The 21265-nt window shown below is 41.8% G+C and overlaps 1 protein-coding gene across 10 annotated transcripts in view; it reads left to right on the forward strand.

The window, feature by feature from the left end:
- ABLIM1 (actin binding LIM protein 1) overlaps window positions 1-21265 on the forward strand; it is a 291304-nt gene that overhangs the window by 135681 nt on the left and 134358 nt on the right. For all 10 annotated transcript variants that reach the window (XR_011420691.1, XR_011441743.1, XR_011441742.1 and 7 more), the window contains one exon: window positions 13597-13731. Coding sequence is in view for 1 of the 10 variants with exons in the window: in XM_070276223.1 (XP_070132324.1) it covers window positions 13597-13731 (135 nt within the window). In the remaining 9 variants the exon portion in view is untranslated. Of the gene's footprint in view, window positions 1-13596; window positions 13732-21265 lie in introns of those variants that run through there.

The raw sequence follows: 21265 nt of genomic DNA on the forward strand, positions 1-21265 counted from the left end.
TGGGATTGCATTGAATCTGTAGATTGCTTAGGCAGTATGGACATTTTAACTATGTTTATTCTTCCAATCCATGTGCATGGAATATCTTTCCATTTCTTTATGTCATCATCGATTTCTTTCAATAATGTCTTGTAGTTTTCATTGTATGGGTCTTTCACCTCCTTGGTTAAATTTATTCCTAGATATTTTATTCTTTTGGTTGCGAGTGTAAATGAGATTTTATTCTTGAGTTCTCCTTCTGTTAGTTCATTATTGGAGTATAGAAATGCAACTGATTTTTGTAAGTTGATTTTGTACCCTACAACTTTGTTGTAGTTCTTGATTATTTCTAATAGTTTTCCGATGGATTCTTTAGGGTTTTCTGTATGTAAAATCATGTCATCTACAAACAGTGAGAGTTTCACTTCTTCATTGCCTATTTGGACTCCTTTCATTTCCTTTTCTTGCCTAATTGCTCTGGCCAAAACCTTAAGTACTGTGCTGAATAAGAGTGGCGAGAATAGGCACCCTTGACTTATTCCTGTTCTCAGAGGGATGGCTTTCAGTTTTTCCCCATTGAGTATGATGTTGGCTGTGGATTTATCATATATGGCCTTTATTATGTTGAGGTACTTTCCTTCTATACCCATTTTATTGAGAGTTTTTTTTATGTAAAATGATGTTGGATCTTGTCAAATGCTGTCTCTGTGTCTATTGAGATGATCATGTGATTTTTTTATTCCTCATTTTGTTAATGTGATGTGTCACATTCGTTGATTTGTGGATGTTGAACCATCCCTGTGTCCCTGGTATAAATCCCACTTGATCATGGCATACGGTCTTTTTAATGTATTGCTGTATTTGGTTTGCCAATATTTTGCTGAGGATTTTTGCATCTATGTTCATGAGCAATATTGGCCTGTAATTTTCCTTCTTTGTGTTGTCTTTGTCTGGCTTTGCTATCAGGGTGATGTTGGCCTCATAGAATGTATTAGAAAGTGTTCCATCTTCCTCAATTTTTTGGAATGGTTTGAGAAGGATAAGTATTAAGTCTTCCTTGAATGTTTAGTAGAATTCTCCAGAGAAGCCATCTGGTCCTGGACTTTTATTTTTGGGGAGGTTTTGATTACTGTTTCAGTCTCTTTACTTGTAATTGGTCTACTCAGATTCTCTATCTTCTTGGTTCAGTTTGGGGAGGTTGTATGAGTCTAAGAATATATCCCTTTCTTCTAGATTGTCCAATTTGTTGGCGTTTAGTTTTTCGTAGTATTCTCTTATAATCCTTTGCCTTTTTGTGGTATCCATTGTAATTTCTCCTCTTTCATTTCTAATTTTATTTATTTGAGCCTTCTCTGTTTTTTGCTTAGGGAGTCTGGCTAAGTGTTTGTCAATTTTGTTTATCTTCTTAAAGAACCAGCTCTTTGTTTCATTGAGAGGGATCAGTTTCTTTTAGGCATATCCTATTGTTTCTAATTTTCTGGCAAATCTCTGGTGCTGACACTGGTATTGAAGTACCTCTAGGCAAATCGTGTTTGTGAAGACCTCCCATATGAGACATAAACTGGGTCTGATGGTATCTCATTCAAATTTTTTTTGTCTTTTTATGGGCTCCTTCCCAAGAGGGCAGCAGAGATGAAATGATAATGAGGACATTTGTCAGGGTGGGGATGTGTTGGTGAAAAACAAATATATACATAAGCAGGGAGGATTTCATGCACTAACGAGGTGTGAGATGTGTAGAAGGTGTTGGGTGTTTCCTGTCTGTTTGTGTATATAGAGTTGTTCCTTCTAATGACTCACAAATACCAGTCAAACCTGCTGCTTAAAATCTGGAGACAGAAGATAGATTAGTGGTTGCTTGGGACTGAGCAGGGGAGGGACTGGGGAGTAACTGCTAATGGGTATGAGGTTTCTTTTTGGGGTGATGAAAATGTTCCAAAACCAGATTGTGATGATGGTTGCACAACTCTGCGAATGGACCAAAAACCATTGAATTGTATGATATATGAATTACTTCTCAATAAAGCTGTTAAATCAAACCTACTGTTTACAGCCCTATGGATTAAGCTGAAATGGTGACACTGACAGCTGTAAGATTTATTGGGTGAACAGAACATTCACTGGATATTATGCAGCAGAAAAGTGCGTCTGTTGCTAAAAGTCACAGAAGACAACAGAGCTGGAAATTCAACATATTTGAGTTTAAGGTGTAGCACATGGGCATTTATGATCAAGGACCTTAAACTATGACCTGCCGTATTCTCTCATTGAAACACCATGGAAACAGTAATGGCTCCATTTCTTGAGCACTCACTATCTGTCACAAAAAGTGCTGAGCACTTAACATGCATTAGCTCATTTATCCTCCTAAGTGTTAAAGTAGGATTTATCCTCCCCTCTCCCGTTTTTTTTAAATGATCCTGACCTTTTTGGGGGTTTTTTTTGCTGGGAAAGATTCATCCTGAGCTAACTTCTGTTGCCAATCTTCCTTTTTTTTTTCTCCCCAAAGCCCCAGTACATAGTTGTATATTCTGGTTCTAAGTCCTTCTGGTTCTTCTCTGTGAGGCACCGCCACAGCATGGCTACCGACAGATGAGTGTCATGGTTCTGTGACCAGGGACCAAACCTGGGCCACCAAAGTAGAGCATGTTGAACTTTAACCACTAAGCCATCAGGGCTGGCTCTATCCCCATTTTACAGAAGAAGAAATTGAGGCTTAGGGAAGAAAAGTAACTTGTTTCAAGATCTCAGAGTAAGAGGGGTGGAGGCGGGATTCACACGAAGTCTGTCTGATCAGAACTAGAGCTGTGACCAGCTCACCACTGGACGTGACCCCTCCCCCAAAGCCATTATGTCACAGTCCGGGGCTCCCAATTTGTCTTCACTATAAGCTGAAAAATGGTCCTATCTCAGGTCCTAAGAAGAAGGCTAGACTATACTCTGATTATATCATTCATCTCAAGGTCTCAACTCAAGGGGACATGAACCTTTAAAGTCTGTTCCTTAGCTTGTCCTTCAAAAAGGCACCGGGCAAACCTCTTCACTGTTTTAGATTCCATGATGCTTCCATGAATCCATGTTTCACCCAAACCAGATTTCCTGATGTCCCCCAAACATACTTCGTCCTACCCTTCCTGTTATCTAAGATGACTTCTTCCTTCCTACCGTTTAAATCCTACTCTTCCTTTAAGGCACAGCTGGAAGGGTGCTTCCTTCTTGAAGCATTTTTCTGGTTTCTCTCTCCTCATTTTACAACTGTCTTCTGGCACATGATTTAGTCTCTATCTTGTATTCATATTCACTCATTCCCATTCATTTTCTCTCTCTCTCCCCTTTCCTCCACCTCCATCCTTCTACACTACTAAGCTGGAAGCTCTTGGAGGGCAGGATCTGGGATTTACAGGAATGTCATGAGAGAAACACCACAGCTCTCTTCTTTTGTTGCTCTTGTCCATGAAGCCTCTGTTTCATAAGACTGCCTGACTTACTGAACGTGCCCCTTGATGAGCCCTGGCTCTCCCACCTTCAGGCCCTTGCTCATGGTGTCCCTGCTTTCTGAACTATCGTTCCCTTGTCACCTTTTCATGTACACCCCTGTCCTGCAGTGTGAAATTCTACTCCCTCCTCTGTGGAACTTTCTCCACCTATTAGTCCTGGCCTACTGCATCTTCTGTCTTCAGAAGTCCTAGCATATTGTCCATACCTCTCCTATGTTCTTAACCTCCCAGGACAGCTGACAAATGGTTTTCTGTCTGTGTTGACCAACTCCCTAGGTAGGACTTCCTGTGTGCTGTGCACACACCTGGGATCCCTGCCATCAGAGGCGGGGATGGCATGAGTGGTCTGTCTCTGCAGTTCCCCACAGAGCCTGGCACAACACAGCACACACAGCGGCACTCACTTGGTCAATATTGTTGACTCTGTTGGTAAGAAGTTATTACCCAAGGGTTGGAAGGTTACATTTAGGGCTTTTCATGGAGGCATTTTTTAAATGTCTCTCTCCCCTCTCTCCCCAGTCCCATCTTGGACTTCAAACATATTTTTTCTTTCCCAGTGGTAGACTTCTCTGGGTCTAAGCTTCGTTAAACTTGAGGAGATAATCTATCTCTTCTCTCCCACTCAAGCAGATGAACCCCTGAAGTTAAATGAGAGAATGATTATGCTGTCACCTGGATGACTAGGCGAATACCTGGCAAGGTGACAAGTATAGATTATGTGTGTTTGCCTTTTCTTGCAAAGGTAACCAGGCAAAATTATGTCATCCCGAAAATTTGAATGGGCCAGGACTTCAGGTCTGGAGGAGCCTTTGTACCTAGAGAATAGTTGTAGCATTTGTAAAATCATGTCTGACTCTGCATGTTGGATGCTGTGGACACGAGTCTTTTGCTTTCGTCTCCCTATGGATGTTTACACACTGTCTCCCCCTGGATGTACAGACGCCGGAGAGACCCAGGGGAAGGTGAGTTTGGGTGTTGATTCACAGAGCAGGCGTGGGAGTGCCTTTTCAGAAAGGGTTCAAATTTTTGTTTCTGAAAAGACGCTCCCACGCCTGCTCTGTGAATCAACACCCACACTCACCTTCCCCTGGTCTACTAGCCGTGTAACCATGGCACAGTGGTGTGCTGGTAAGTGTTTAACAACCAGCTCTGGGAGGGGGAATGGGGAACGCCCTGATCTGTAAAGTTTGCCAATTTCCATGGTGTAAATACCCCGACCATGGCCAATTTCATGCTACTCAGGTGAAGTCACTGACCTCACAGTTGGGCAGAGCTGTGCACAGTCAGCTCTCTGTGACTGGCAAGAGTCAGCTTCAGCTCAGCACTCTTGGAGCAAGTCCCTTAACATCCCTAAAGCTCAGTTTTCATATTCGTAGAATGAGGATAATTGAGGTGGATGGGATCAAAAGAGAGATTATATTTGAATACCTTTTGTAAATTGTGAATTACCATACACATATTCATCATTTTTATTAATTTGCCTAAAATGCTGTTTTTAACTAGTTAGTAATTTCCGGTGTGTCCTGGGCGGTAAGTAGAAGCAGACCAAAAGAAGAGACGAGGACAGCTGGGGAGCTCCCAGTGCTGTTATGAGATTTTGGTTGTACCTCACAGGGACACTTTGATCCACATCTTGGTTGTGTTTTTAAAACCCTTCTAAAGTGTCTGGATTTGGAATTAGGGGGTAGAAGGCAGTGTGGTACCCTGCCTAAGATAACCCTGGCTCAGGGCCGTAGGCCTGAATGCTAGTAGACTGTGACCCTCTCTGTTAACTTGCATTCCCATAAATGGCTCCAATGGAACCACGCTCCCTCCCAATCGCAGAATCAGCACTGAGCAGACACTCTAGCAGGCCATAAGGATGTGATGTTCTGCCAGCAGGGTTCATGCTGAAGCCACCGCCCAATTGTTTGACTTGATCCATCTCTAAATGGAATTGCTGGTGCAGGGACAATTTGATATCCCTGGGTGACCTTAAAAGGCTATATCAAATTTCAAAAAGGATTTTTGTTATACTTCAGAAAGCTCTGTTCCTACAGGTTTGTGACAGTCTTGCTTGACATTCAGCTGACACGGACATCTGTGTACCAGGCTGGTGCTGTAGGGGCTCCGAGGAGGAGATGACCCCCCTGGTCTCCACCACCACCCTGTATTCTTAGCCGCTCTTTACAGTCTCAGGGACGGGGATGCACGTGGCAAGAGAGAGAAGCCTGGGAGTCAGGTCTAACTAACTCCTAATCTGAGGACCTTTCTAGTTACTGTTTGGGAGGAGAGGCGGGACTTTATGCAAATGACAGTACTCCAAAGTCAAATTACTGAGTGCCATCAGAGGAAGGCTACGGGAGGTCAAAGGAGGGTGTTGTCTCAGTGAGTCATCTCAACCCAAAGGTGTGTCTGAAAGGAGGAGGCTAGGTGCCAAGCTGATTTTAAATCCCTTCCCAAGATTAACCCTCCTACATAGAAGGCAGGTGTAGGACATCAGGGCAAAAGCATCATGTGATTTACAAGGAGGACATTTCCTGGTTGAATTTTTATAATCCTAGTACCTCTTTGCTTTGGGGAAATCAGATTAACTGGATTTGAATCTGGGCTGTGTCTATAATCAGGAGCCCAGCTGACCAATTGCTGACTGCTGTCTTTTTTGTTTGGAGGAACGGCAGGGACCTATTGCGTTGCCTCAGAGAAGGCAAATCAAGTTTCAAAACACCTTACAAGGGGAAAGCCACAAGTGGCGGGGAAATCAGAGCAGAGCCATCTTTCTGCCTCCTCTGGGAGTGTTTGTGCCAGGACAGCCCTGCACTTTGTGCCGAGTAATAATCCTGATTACCAAACTGACAGGGTATAGGAAAATGAGGTCGTGGAAGCCAATCAAAGAGAAGGATCTTTTTGGACAACTAATGACAGGGTACCAGTGTGTAGCTTCAAGTAACTACCACTTGCCACAGCAGGAAGTGGACTTTTAGGTAAACTGCAAATTAAGCACTCTGTGTGTCTATTTAAACTCTTGAGTTTCTTGTTTCCTAGGCTCAACACCAGCACCATTCTAGCTTCAAGAAAGGGAATAGGAGGTGGAGGGAAGGAGTAGGAGAGGGGAGAACACAGCTCTGCAATGTGTGTTTACAATTAAATGGGAACTCATGGGCTAGAGCATAGAAAATGTTCTAGAGAATAGCAGTCTCTCTGAAATTAGACTCCCAGGAGAATCCAATTACTGTCTTGAAGCAGAAACCGAACTTACCAGCAGCGTGTCATTTTGTGATTGCAAATCCAGACCAATCCTCCCCAGGGACAGGGTCCGATCCAGGTCTCTGCTCAGGGTGGAGGCTACAGGGAGGGCCTGCCTGCTGCTGGGTTGCATTTCCTTCCTGTATCCCCATTACTCGGAAAGTGTTCTTTTCCCATAAATTGCTGCAGCCCAGAATAATTTCTTTTTGTGTTTGAAGTGTTATTTCCCATCTGCTTCTTTACGAGCAGGGGTTACCTTTGGGATTATGACGCAGCTGGGTGTCCACTGCTTCTGAGCTGTGTCATCAGAATTTACTTAGTATGTTGCACTGGCTTGATTTCCTTCTATGCTGGACAAGACTTTCCTGTGGAAATCCCCTACCCAGAGCTTCAGAGTGTGGGCTTTGGAGTCAGACTGCTTCTTGTGGTGTGATCTTGAACAAGGTATTTGACTCTTAGCCTGGGTGGCCTCCTCTGTCATACAGGAATAATAAAACAGCACCCCCTTAAGGCGGTTGTGAGAATTACCTCTGATTGTGAGTATAAATTAGTTATCACAGTGCCTGGGACATAATAAGCATTCAATAATTGTACCTGTTATAATATAATAGTGTTATGGAGATATTTATTGAGATATCACAAGTCCAAGACTCTCTAACTTCATGTGGGAGGTATAGTGGTTTTGGGTGGTAACCATATTTTCTCTGACCCAAAAATTGAGCTGAGAAGTACAGAGATGACAACTCAGGTTATTTGACATGTGAAATGAGAAGTATCCCAGAAATTTGGAGGAATTGACCATTGAGAATGCAATTTTGTAGGGTTGAGATTGATGCATTGTGAAACAAAAGCAAAGTAAACACAAAACAAGAGAAAATTAAGTGTTGGGTGACAGTACAGGTATTTAGTGCTGAAGGACTTGGGGGAGAATGAATATTTGATCAATATAAGCCAGAGTGAAAGCTTCAGAGAAGAACCAGCATCTGGGCTGGGCCCTGTGGGTCAGGTTTGATTTGGAGAAACCTTTCCAAGGGAGGCACCCAGCATGAGTGAAGGCAGTGGGGAGGATGGAGATCATAGGCTAGGAAGTGGTCAGAAGGCCCAACCAAAGGGAGATTTGCACATTTACACACATAAATAGCAAAGTGTTTTAGTGTGCATTCTTTGGGGTTGGACTGCCTGAGTTCAAGACTGCTTAGCACAAATAGTTAAGATAAATACTCAGCAAATGTCGTTCCTTCTTAGAATCTGAATAGCAAAGGTGGGCTGTGTTATTGAAGATCTCAGAAGCTAGACAGAGAACTTCAGACTTGATGAATTGGGACCAAGAGAGCTATCGAAAGTTTTTTTATTATAATAAACTTTATCTTTTAGAACAGTTTTAGGTTTATAGAAAATTCAAGAAGGTAGTACAGAGAGTTTCCATATACCCGACACCTAGTTTCCCAAATTAGTAACATCTTACTTTAATATAATGCTTTTGTTACAATCAATGAACCAATACTGATACTTTATTAACTACAGTCCATCCTTTATTCATGTTTCCTTAGTTTTTATCTGATGTCCTTTTTCTGTTCTGAGGTACCACGTTACATTTTATCGTTAGTTCTCCTTAGGCTCCCCTTGGCCGTGGCAAGAGGACTTTCCTCTTTGTTTTTGATGATCTTGACAATGTTGAAGTGTGCTGGTCAGGTTTTTGTAGAATATCCCTCAATTTGGGAATTTTCTCATGGTTAGACTAGGATTATGAGGTCGTGGGGAAGGAAGATCACGCAGGCAAAGGCCAGTTTCCTCACATCACATCTAAGGTGCTATCAACATGACTATCACTGTTGGTGTTGACCTTGACCACCTGGCTGAGGTAGTGTTTGTCAGATTTGTCCACTGTAAAGTGACTCTTTTCCCCCCCTTTCCATACTGTCCTCTTTGGAAGGAAGTCACCAAGTACAGCCCGCACTTAAGGAGCTGGGGGGTTGGGTTGGGGGGTGATGCTTCACCTCTTTGAGTGGCCTGTTCTTTGCTGGTTGCATTGGAGAAGAAGGTTCCAGAGAGTAGGAAACACTCAGCAATCTGAGAAAAAGGAGTTGAAGGCTGGATTCATTGCTGGGTGAAGGGATGAGTGGACAGAATTATTGGGAGATGAAAGAGAGGGTGGGATTGAGGATGATGGCAAGGTTCCCAGCGTCGGTGATTAGGGGATTGTCTGGGTGTAAGGAGCAATGCATTAGTTTACTGCCCGACTCTTTATTTCTTGGCTGTGTCACCCTGCGTGAGTCACTTTGTTCCTCTGAGTCTCAGTTTGGCCATTTGTAAAATAGAGTTACCAGTCCCTGTTCTTCCTATTTTGTGGAGCTCTGGTGAGAGTGAAATGAGATAACACAGAGGTAAGGGCTTTGAAAGCCGCCAGGCACACAGCGCCGTGTAGTTTCTCAGGCTGGTTAAGGGAGTGCTGGTGCTATTGAGAGGGAAGGGTACTTGGGAGGGGGGATTTGTTCCCTGGTTGAGTCTGAATATTTCAGATAACCCCGGACAAGTTCTAACTCACACTGAGTACACCATCACAGGTTGTGATAGTCCCCTGCTAAGGAGATTTTTATCCCAAATATGCTTCCTCAGATATTCTTTTTCTGATGGTCTAGATCCACGGTCTGTCCCCCAGATGGAGATAGCTTGGGCAAGACGAGGCTGGTTCTGAATTAGAAGGAGGGGCTCTGCCTGTTCTTTTTGGCCTTCCCCTTACAGCCTGTAATGGCCTTTGCTTGGGGGCACTGAATTTTCCTGAGATTTTCTTAAACGTCTCAATCCCCCAGTCTCCTTGCCTGAGATAGCTAATAGGCATTTCCAAAGGGGAACTTTTGATTCCTGCCCTACACTGGAGTTTCAGGGATGTGGCTAACCTGCCTTGCTTGACTGTGAAAGACCACGTGAATCTTCTCAGTTAGCCTTGCAATGGGCTGTTTTATGAGCAGCCAGAATCCCTCCGAACTGCATATATTGCAGTGGAGGAATCCCTTTACCTGTTCAGGCAAACAGACTTGTTTCTTCATATATATTTCCTCATTATTCAGGAAGTAGGCAACCATGCTTTTTGCTCTTCATTGTACTCTTCTTATTTTAGCAACAAATTGATGAGCCATGGAAAATTTTAACCATGTTTGCCCGAGTTCCAGGGTAAATGATTGACTCCTTGGTACAGTAGAAAGAGCTGGGAAGAAGGAGTGCTGAGTGTATCTCTGCTGATAACTTGCTGGTGACTTTGGGCAAGGAATGTAAACTCTCTGCCCTCAGTTTCCCTATCAGGAGAATGAGTAGGGACCACCCAAGCTCTGAAAGACGGAGCAATCAAGTAAAATATTAGCACCAGAGCCAAGGGCAATTAAGAGGAGTACAGAATTAATGTCCTCACTATATTGCAACTGACTCAGCATGTTTTAGAAAAGTAGAATTGAGCCAGTGAACATACATTTGGTATTAACCAAACTGCCAGAGGCAGTTATGTAAAATAAACCTCTTTATCAGTCTTCAAAAAGGAGAGAGATTCTTTTGTCTACACTGATTTGTGTTTGGATGAAATAAACACTGAGTCTCTTTTGGTCTTCTGATTCTGTCATTCTCTAACAAGAAAAGCCCATTTCTTCACAAGTGGGTTGTTCTGATATGTGTCTGCCGAGGCTGATGTACGATGGGAAGGTGAGTACACATGATATAGTCTCTGCTCATCTCGGGGTGAAAGCAAAGGTCATCTCTGAGCATGGAGGACTTCGCACTGTAATATATATTTCCAAAGGGAAATGCTTGCAAAATGCAGATACCGATCCCAATTCTGACCTTTGTGACTGGTGCCAGCATTTTCACTGGCACCTTTGTTCAGACAAAGGGAAAAGCCAAGAAGTGAAATGTTTTCCTTCCCTCATCGTTACTCAGCAGGGCTTGCTTGCTTAGCTATGAAAAATTCAAGTGTCAAGAGAAACTGCAGTGCAGTGTCTTATCCAAAAATGCATTCTCCCTTGGGGTCAGGAGATCCGCTGTGTGCTGATACTCTTTCTGAAGAGGATAGTCTTGTGCATGACTTTCTTCATTCTCCCTCTTCTCTGTAACTTGCTTATCCGTATTGTCTGAATTCTAAAGGTAAATAGTTCTTCAAATGTAGGATGCAGACAAATCACCTGAGAGGCTTACTGAAATGATAGATCCCCGACTCGTACGCCTAGTTCAATGGGGCCGAGGAATCTGCATTTTAAAAAATCATTTTATTGGGATTATATTGTCTTACAAGATTGTGTAAATTTCAGGTGTACATCACTATATTTCAGTTTCTGTACAGACTGCATCGCGTTCACCACCTACAGTCCAATTTTTATCCATCACGTTACATATGCGCCCCCTTACCACTTTTGCCCTCCCACGGCCCCCTTCTCCTCTGATAAACATTAATCTGTTCTCCTTATCTGTGTGTTTGCTTATCTTCCAAATATGAGTGAAATCATACGGTATTTGTCTTTCTCTGCCTGACTTATTTCCCTCAGCACAATACCTCCAAGGTCCATCCACGTTGTTGCAAATGGGACAGTTTTGTCTTTTTTATGGCTGAGTAGTATTCCATTGTGTATATATACCACATCTTTATCCATTCATCTGTTGATGGAATCTGCATTTTTAATACATGGCATAGGGGTTCTGGTTCAGCAGAGCCACCTTGAGGATTACCACCTGGGTGCCACGCCCACCTAGTGATAATTTTGCATACTCCGTGTGTGTTCCCTTTATAAACCAAGTCCTAGCTGCTGCTTTTAGCACTGTGCCTGAGCTTGACTAAATCCGTCATTGACATATAACAGTCATTGCCTGGCTTAATACAATTTCTGATTTAGCCAGATAGGGAGGGGAGGAGCATGAGCTTGGGAGTCAGAAAGACCTGGGTGTGGATCTTTGAGCGTCTGCTTACTGTTACTTGGGCAGGTTGATCAACTTCTCTGAGGCTCTATTTCTTCATCTGTCGAATGGAAACAATATTACCCACTGAGAGAGAGGGGTGGTGAGGATGGAATAAAATGACGTGTGTGTAAGCACCTAGCACTGTGCTCTTAGGAGACAGATGCTCAGTAAGTATTACTTTCCTCCATTCTTGTAGGCAGCAGGAATTAAAAAAAAAAAAAAAGCATCATATTCTCCACTAGCACTTGAAGCAGATATTGTTAAGGGAAACTTCTTTTTTAATGCCCAGGTGAGTAGATTTTTGGGCTTGTTACACATCACTTTAAAAGTCAATGGTTGCTTAGAGATCTTGAAAGGATGCCCCTCCTTAATTCCTATAGATAATGCTGACTTCTGTTGTAAGTACAGGTGCGGGGAGAGATCCCAGCAGGTAGATAAGGAAACGCAGGTGGATCACAATGTTGGTGCCTTTGCCAGATGCTCCCGGAGTCCAGCGCTGAGACCTCGGCTCAGGTGTTTAACCCGAAACTACACCTGCTCCTGGTCCACAGCTCACAAGAACCACCTTGTCTCTCAGAATTTAGCTAGTAATGGATTACTTGGACTGTCTTGTCCAAATTCTTTCCAGGCAAAATGAGAACATTACAGTGGTCTGAGAGAAACAATGAACCATTATACTCGTGGTGTACGGAATGCTCCTGGCTGCAAGGTGTTTCTAAATGGAGTTTCAGCAATATCTTCCCACATCTCCCTCCTGTCCAGCCCGGTTTTACCATTTGAGAAAAAACATCATCTTTGTTCTTTGTGTTGGTCGATTAATTTTAGGTTCACTGTTCATATCCCATATCATGCTTATGTAGTTACTTATGTAACACATTTTTATGTATCACAAAGTTCCTCCTTCTGAGGACCCAGATCAGAAAAGGAATTTAATAACAAAAAGTATCTATCTGCATTCTCTGGCTGGGAAACTGCAAGCTAAATGAGACCTTTGGTTAGCTTCAAACCACAGGTGCCCTCTCGCTGCCTTCTCCCTCAGTCCTTTGTAAAGGGGAGGCTGTAAATCTCCTTCCTGGGGCAGGGCAATCTCTGTAACTTCTGTTCTCTGAAGACCTCACTCTGGAAACTGAGAGAATAATGCCTGTAAGCCCCATCATATGATTTGAGAGACTGCAAAGAGCTTTGAAATCCTCTGATCCAACCCCTTTTGTTTTACAGGAGAGGAAGCTGAGGTTCAGAGAGATCTACATCGTTACTAACTAGTTTTTTAAAGAATTACTGCCTGCAGTGTGTGTATCAGAAACTATGCACACAACAGGAGGCTCATAATAGGCCCCCAACAGGTTAAATGAGTCGCCAAATTAAGATCAGGAATGACACTGGTAGAGCAGATGAGAAACCAGCCAGCACATACTAACTGTTAAGTAAATAAACATTTATTGAGCTCTTTTAGTACAGGAGCATTCTGCTATGTTCTGAGGAGCTCAGGGAAGGAAGGAGAAGTACAAAAGGGAAGAGGAAAAAGAACTTTAAGAAATAGTCCCCATCCTCAAGGAATTTACAGTTTGTAGTGAACTCTTCTCTGAAAGGATTGCTTTCTAAATCAAGATAAAGACATATTTATTACAAATACATATTACAAAACGCTGAACCCAATAAGATTCTATAGTTAATGACCCAATTATGTAGTCCTGGAGAAGTTTGGGAAGACAAAAGAGAAGTGCTGGCTCCCAGAGGAACAAGCCCAGTGTTTTCCCTACTGGACTATTAAAGCTACAACTTTCTTATTTATTTGTGTATCCCCATGGTTATGGCATGGGGGAAGGTGCTGAATTCATACTTATTGAATCAATGTTGGCTATTTGATACCAAAATTATGGAGATACTTATGCATGCCTATAAAGATCCCTTTTGTAGGAATGCTTTCTTCTCATGTAGTCTTTTGTTGCTTTTCTTTCAGTGGCCCACCCGCAGGACCCTCACCACCCATCCGAGAAGCCAGTCATTCACTGCCATAAATGTGGGGAGCCGTGCAAAGGTGAAGTGCTTCGGGTCCAGACCAAACATTTCCACATCAAATGTTTCACCTGCAAAGGTACGGTGCCTCCCACTTCCTGGCTTAGTGGCAAGTCACAATCGGTGCTTGCCTTGGGGTCTGCCCATCCTCTTAACTCCACACCAGGTCGCCAGATGATAAGTGAATGTGCTCAGAAGCCCTGGAATCACTTACCTTCTCTAGTTTGGGATTAGATTAGACTCAAAGGAGAGACCGAGTCCCCCCAAGACCAGTGGTACCCAGGCCTCTGAGTGTTCACTGAGGTTCCTGACCCTGGGAGCAGGGACTAATTGTGGAAGAGCAGTAAAAATTCAGTTTTATGTTTTGTCCTTTAAATTTCTTTTCCTCTGAAATGAGGGATTCCTACCCAAAAGTAACTTTGTCCCAATAGCCATTACCTATAGGAGGGCTGGAAAACCTGTAAGATTAGGGCTCTAAGTCACTGGATCCTGTGAGGTATGTACAGTCTTGTGTGTGTGTGTGTGTGTGTGTGTGTGTGTGTGTGTGTGTGTGTGTGTTGAGAACTGAGAATTAAGCAAGAATGCTTGGAAGGCCTCCAAGAAGAAAAATAACTCCCATCCAAGAAGGTACCAATTTGTGGTTGATTTCCATTAACAGTCCTCTGTTTTGGGATTTATAACTAGGCATCTTGGTATGAAATATGCTGACCTGTTATTCTGGAGCCAGGGCATGGCTGAGTGGGGAAAAAGAAGAAGAGAGTGATTTTTATGTGTTTATTTGAGAAGCAGGTTACTTGAGCTGAGGGCACATCTGTGTAGCTCAGGTTGGAGTGGAGGGAAGTAGGAAGAGAGACGGAAGACGGACAAGACTGAGCTGCGTTGTAGCTTGACTCTGCGCTGTGCACCTGGTAACCACGTTCATCCCTGGAAACCGCGTTCCATTTTGTGTTTTAGGTTGTGAACTCAGCATTGCCGTCATAAGCCATTATGTCCATAGCCAGGCAGCCTCTTAAGTAGACTCCAGGCTACCTAGTGACCCTCAAATATGTGAACAAAGGAGGCATGGGGGCTTTTCTGGACTCCACAGAGTGTAAACTTTTCAGGAGAAAGAGCACTCGCATATAGCGCGAGTGAAAAGATGGAAGGAGAAGCGAGGGCATGAGCTTAACTCCCAATGAGCATGACAGAGATTACAGACGGCTGTAAAGCACATCTTAGATAGAGAGATTCTTTAATCCTCCTGAAAACCCGTATGAGTCAGTACCATAAATCCCCAGTTTTCAGACAACCCAAGTTGGTCAGCAGGAAACATCAGGGTCACACCCAGGGTACTGACTGCACTGTTGCTCTGTGTCACTCGAGTCCTGCCATTGCCACTAAGCAGCTCTGTGATCTCAGCGAGTTACATGTATCCCTATGACTCCACATCCTTATCTACAAAATAAAGAGACTAGATCATGTGATTTTTAAATCACCCTGGGTCTGAAGTTTGCCGATTCCATACATGCATAACCATGTATGTGTATAATATAGAACCCAGAGGCACTGAAGTAAAGCCTCTTAAGTAGCGTGTCAGAGAAAAAAATGCTTTCTGGTTAGATCGATTTTGGCTACCTTGGAGTCAGGCATTATATTTTGTTTTATTTTTTTATCTTAAATTTCCTGAGACATGGCTCAAGGGGTAGGTTGAGTATGAAATAAATACAATCTATAAACAACTGTAGCCCTGTACGTATTTTATATTTGTAGTTGAAACTACACAGTGTTAGTTTCAGGTCCGGGTCATCACTGTTCAGCACATCAAGAGATTAGAAAACATGTTCGTTTATCCCCCGTGGGCTGGAAGCTTCCTTGCTTTTTTCTCTTCCAGTTTAAATCTAAGGACTGAATGTAAGTTGTCTATGTTGGAAAGTTGTACCATATATGATTTGTTTCATGCTATCAATGTATTCCTGAAAAGTTGAATTTTTGTACAAATTGGATCATATTTTTTTTTCTTTTTGTGAGGAAGATTGGCCCTGAGTTAACATCTATTGCCAATCCTCTTCTTTTAGCTTGAGAAAGATTGTCACTGAGCTAACATCTGTGCCAATGTTCCTCTATTTTGTATGTGGGATGCTGCCGCAGCATGGCTTGATGAGTGGTGTATAGGTCCATGCCCAAGATCTGAACCTGCAAACCCCAGACCTCAAACGAGGAGCATGCGAACTTAACCACTACACCACCAGGCTGGCCCCCAAATTGAATCATATTTTAAGAGCACTTCCTATTTGTAGAAATTATATTTAATTTAACAAAATTTTGCTAAAATATGTTATCTATTCTTGTAAATTTATATTTTATCACACTTAATCTGTCAATATCTACTATCTTGTGTCCCTGACTTCCTGTGGTCACCCTTTTCTTTAATATCCAAAGAAAGTGGTTTACATTCCCCATGCTTTGTATTCTAGCAAGTTCATGCCTTTTCCCCAAGATTCTAGAGAACTGTTGTCTAATAGGAATATGATAGAAGCCACATATGTAGTTCTAAACTTTCTAATAGCTATATTTAAAAGGTAAGAAAGGACAGGTGCAATTAACTTTCACATTATATTTTATTTATCCCTATATACCCAAAATATTATCATTTCAATGTAAAATTAGTATAAAAACTATTGAGATGCTTGACATTCTTTATATATAACTTTTCATTCTAGCTTAACAGCACATCTCACTTTGGACTAGTCACATTTCAGGTGCTCAATAGCCACATGTAGTTAGTGGCTACGTACAGGCCAGCACAGTTCTAGAGATTCCTTGAGGTTTGCATTCTTGTGGTCCCCTCTTGCTGCCAACTCTTGCCAGTACCAAATTCGTGGTCTCCCCTTTATGAGTGCTATGCCTTTTGCATTGCTTCACCCCACCTTGGTCACCTTTTCCGAAGTACCACCACACAAGGCAGCTGTTTTCAGCAGACTTACTGAAGGTTTAGATAATGGAAGGAATTTATAGCACAGAATAGGCAACAACTGCCCTAATATGCTCAGGCCGTCTCCGGAACAAGAAATCTGTCATTGGCCAAGGCCATTTCTTTCTTTCTTTTTTTAAATTAATAGACTTTAGTTTTCAGAGCAGTTTTAGGTTCACAGAAAAATTGAGCGGAAAGTACAGTGAGGGCCATTTCTCATACTTACTCAGAATCTCACCTGCCACTGTCTTGGTAGCACCTCCTCTCTCTACAAAGACCCTTCTCTCCATCCCAAGGACTCCAATTTCCTTCTCTACTGTCAGATCAGGACTCTAAATTTCCTTAGGGTTTTTACTTTTTACAAGTCCATTAGGATGGTTTCCCAGAAGAAACAGAAGTCTTCTCCTTGAGGAATGCTGTTTTCCCCCTAACTTAAGTGGCCCTGACTACAGCTAATTCTTAAAACAGCAGTATTGTTTTCTTTTTGTTACATATAAGTAGAGGTGCCAGGTTCCGACAGTGAGCTAATGCCCTGGGACAGAGGATTTTGGGTGGAGAGCACTTGCTACAACAAGACTGGGCTTCTGCTCAAGAGCTGGCTGAGTGCAGAGGAGAAACCTTCAGATTCTGGCTGTGATTTCGGGGCCAGCCAGAATTTCTCCCTCGAATTCTCTCCTCTCCTTCCCACCCAGTTCTCCTTCCCCATATACCATGTTGCCAAAGCCTCCCAGTTCTTGAATGGAACCAGAAGTGGCTTTCCACAATTAGGAGGAAAGCTCGTAAATGCAAATACCTGTAGGAATAAAAAGCAGAAATGAACTCTTTCACTAAGAATGGATTTTGAAAGGAGAGGGGGAAAGAGGACACTGAACATCTTACATAAGATCTAGACAAGTACAAAGGTGGGGAAGGGTTGCTGTGGAGGAATTAAAGGTCATAGCACAAACTGAAACCAATGACCAGCCCGTGACTTCATAGGTTTAGCTGTAAAAGGGTCAGGGTCGGTGAGCAGAAATTTTGTTGGTGAACTCATCTCACTTCCTGAAATTTCTGACATCTTGGCATCTGATGGTCTAGGAGTTATTTATCCAGTTAGTGAATGTTAATTGAACACAGACTCCATGCAGGATATTATGCTAAGTGCTGAGAATAGAAAGAGACAACATACCATGTTGGACCTCGAAGAACTCACGAGGTACTTGAAGAGACATAAATAAGCAACGTTTATGATACTGAGTAATAAGTGCTGTGTTGGAGAGATACATAGGATGCAGACTGGAGGCAGGGAGACTCATGGGGCAGGTATAATGGTGGTCCAGGTGGAAATAATGTGAGGTAGCAGCAGATGTGGTAGAGAATAAGGGACAGATTTAAGAGCCATTTAAAGTTAAGGTTGATAGGATTTGAGGACTGATTTTACGTGAGGAGTGAAGACGAATCCAGGTTTCCAGTTGGACTGCCTGGTTAGACAAATGGTTGCCGCTAACTAAGGAATTACAGGAGCACTTAATAGTGTTCAGTCTGGGATCCACTGAGGCTGAGTACACATGGTCCATCCAGAGTCCAGTAGGCTTAGCACTCAACAGATACTGTGTTGGGGGGCCAGCCCAGTGGCACAGCAGTTAAGTGGACACATTCTGCTTCAGCAGCCTGGGGTTCGCCGGTTCACATCCCCGGTGTGGACATGGCATCGCTTGGCAAGCCATGCTGTTGGAGTAGGCGTCCCACATATAAAAAGTAGAAGAAGATGGGCATGGATGTTAGCTCAGGGCCAGTCTTCCTCAGCAAAAAGAGGATTGGCAGCAGATGTTAGCTCAGGGCTAATCTTCCTCAAAAAAAAAAAAAAAGATGCTATGTTGGGAAGAAGGATTTGAAAGTGTTTGGCATCTAGATAGTGGCTGAAGCTATATGATTGTTTGTGAAATTTCTCTGGGAAAGGGCAAAAGGCAGGAACTGAATAATAAAGAATTCCAGCAGCTGAAGGAAGTAGAACCTAATTCCCATTGTAACCTTGGAAAGTGAACCCACCTCGTAATGAGATGAGGAAAGTGGTTTAGTTAATAGATGGATTCTATAATTAAAAGAAAAAGAGATCCCGAAAGCTGCTGTTATTCTTTATAATAACCCAATGGGAGTAAAATATGGCTTCAGGGTTCTGGATGAAACTATTCTTTATCTTCAGTACTCAGTAGCCTTATTTTTCATCGTTGCCCGTTAGCAGCAATCATCCCACTAATTTAAAGGAGTTTTTTTTTTAATGCTCTCCATTCATTCTGATATTGTTCCAGTGATGTGATAGTTTTTTAATATATCACATTGTCTGCATCATGATTGTAATACGTGCTCTATGAGAGAATAAGAAATCTACTTAAGAGCTTTTAGAAAGAGGTCAAGCTAAAGAGACTATCAACTCAATATGGATTGCTATATACATAGAATATTATATAGGAACCTCATGGTAATCACAAACCAGAAACCTATAATAAATAAACAAATAAGTAAGAGGAAAGAAATCAAACATATTACTAAAGAAAGCCATCAAACCACAAGGGAAGAGAGCAAGAGAAGAAGAAAGGAGCAGAGAAGAAATACTAAAACAGCCAGGGGAAAAAAAGGTAACAAAATGGCAATAAACATATATTTATCAATAGCTACTTTAAATGTCACTGGACTAAATGCTCCAATCAAAAGGTATAGGGTGGCTGATCAGATAAAAAAACAAAGACCCATGTATATGCTGCATAGAAGAAACACACTTGAGACATAAAGACACTCACAAACTGAAAGTGAAAGGATGGAAAAAGATACTCCATGCAAATGGCAAAGAAAAGAAAGCAGGGGTAGCCATACTTATACCAGACAAAATAGGCTTTAAAACAAAAACTGTAACAAGAGACAAAGAAGGGCACTACATAATGATAAAGGGAACAATCCAACAAGAGAATATAACACTTATAAATATCTAGCACCCAACATATGAGCACATAAATATATAAAGCAATTATTAACAGACATAAAAGGAGAAATAGACAGTAACACAATAATAGTAAGGGACCTTAACACTCCACTTACACCAATGATAGATCATCCAAACAGAAGATCAATAAGGAAACATTGGCCTTAAACGACACATTAGACCAGATGGACTTAGTAGAGTTATATATAGAACATTCCAGCCAAATCCGCAGATTACGCATTCTTTTCAAATGAACATGGAACGGTCTCCAGGATTGATCACATATTAGGCCACAAAACAAGTCTCAATAAATTTAAGAAGATCAAAATAATACCAAGCATCTTTTCTGACTACAAAGCTATGAAACTAGAAATCAACTACAGGAAGAAAATCAGAAAAGCCACAAAAATGTGGAGATTAAACAAATGCTACTGAACAACAAATGGGTCAATGAAGAAATCAAAGGAGAAATCAAAAAATACCTGGAGACAAATAAAAATATAAATACGACATGCCAAAATCTATGGGATACAGCAAAAGTGATTCTAAGAGGGAAACATAGCAATTCAGGCCTACCTCAACAGACAAGAAAAGTCCCAAATAAACACTCTAACAGTGCACTTAAAGGAAATGGAAAAAGAAGAACAAACCAAGCCCAAAATCAGCAGAAGGAAGGAAATAATAAAAATCAGAGCAGAAATAAATGAAATGGAGACAAAAAAAAAAAATAGAAAAAAAATCAATGAAACCAAGAGCTGGTTCTTTGAAAAGATAAACAAAATTGACAAACCTTTAGATAGACTCACCAAGAAAAAAAGAGAGAAGGCTCAAATAAATAAAATTAGAAGTGAAAGAGGAGAAATTACAATGGACATCTCAGAAATACAAACGATTGTAGAAGAATACTATGAAAAGCTATATGCCAACAAATTGGATAATCTACAAGAAATGGATAAATTCTTACAGTCATACAACCTTCCAAAAACTGAATCAAGAAGAAGTAGTGAATTTGAATAGACCGATCACCGGTAAGGAGATCAAAAGAGTAATCAAAAACCTCCCAAAATAAAAGTCCAGGACCAGATGGCTTCCCTAGTGAATTCTACCAAACATTCAAAGAAGACTTAATACCTATCCTTCTCAAACTGTTCCAAAAAATTGAAGAGGAGAGGAATCTTTCTAACTCATTCTATGAAGCCAACATTATCCTGATACCAAAATCAGACAAGGACAACACAAAAAAAGAAAATTACAGACCAATATCACTGATGAACATCCATGCAGAAATCCTCAACAAAATACTGGCAAATGGAATACAACAATACATTAAAAAGATCATACATCATGATCAAGTGGGATTTATTCCAGGGATGCAGGGATGGCTCGGCATCTGCAAATCAATCAACGTGATACACCACATTAACAAAATGAAAAATAAAAATCACATGATCATCTCAATAGATGCCGAGAAAGCATTTGACAAGATACACATTCATTTATGATAAAAACTCTGAATAAAATGGGTATAGAAGGAAAATACCTCAACATAATAAAGGCCATATATGACAAACCCATGGCTAATATCATTTTCAATGGAGAAAAACTGAAAGCTAGTCCTCTAAGAACAGGAACCGGACAAGGATGCCCACTTTTACCACTCTTATGTAATACAGTATTGGAAGTCCTAGCCAGAGCAATCAGGCAAGA

This window comes from Equus caballus, chromosome 1 (assembly GCF_041296265.1).
Source record: "Equus caballus isolate H_3958 breed thoroughbred chromosome 1, TB-T2T, whole genome shotgun sequence".
NCBI lineage: Eukaryota > Metazoa > Chordata > Mammalia > Perissodactyla > Equidae > Equus > Equus caballus.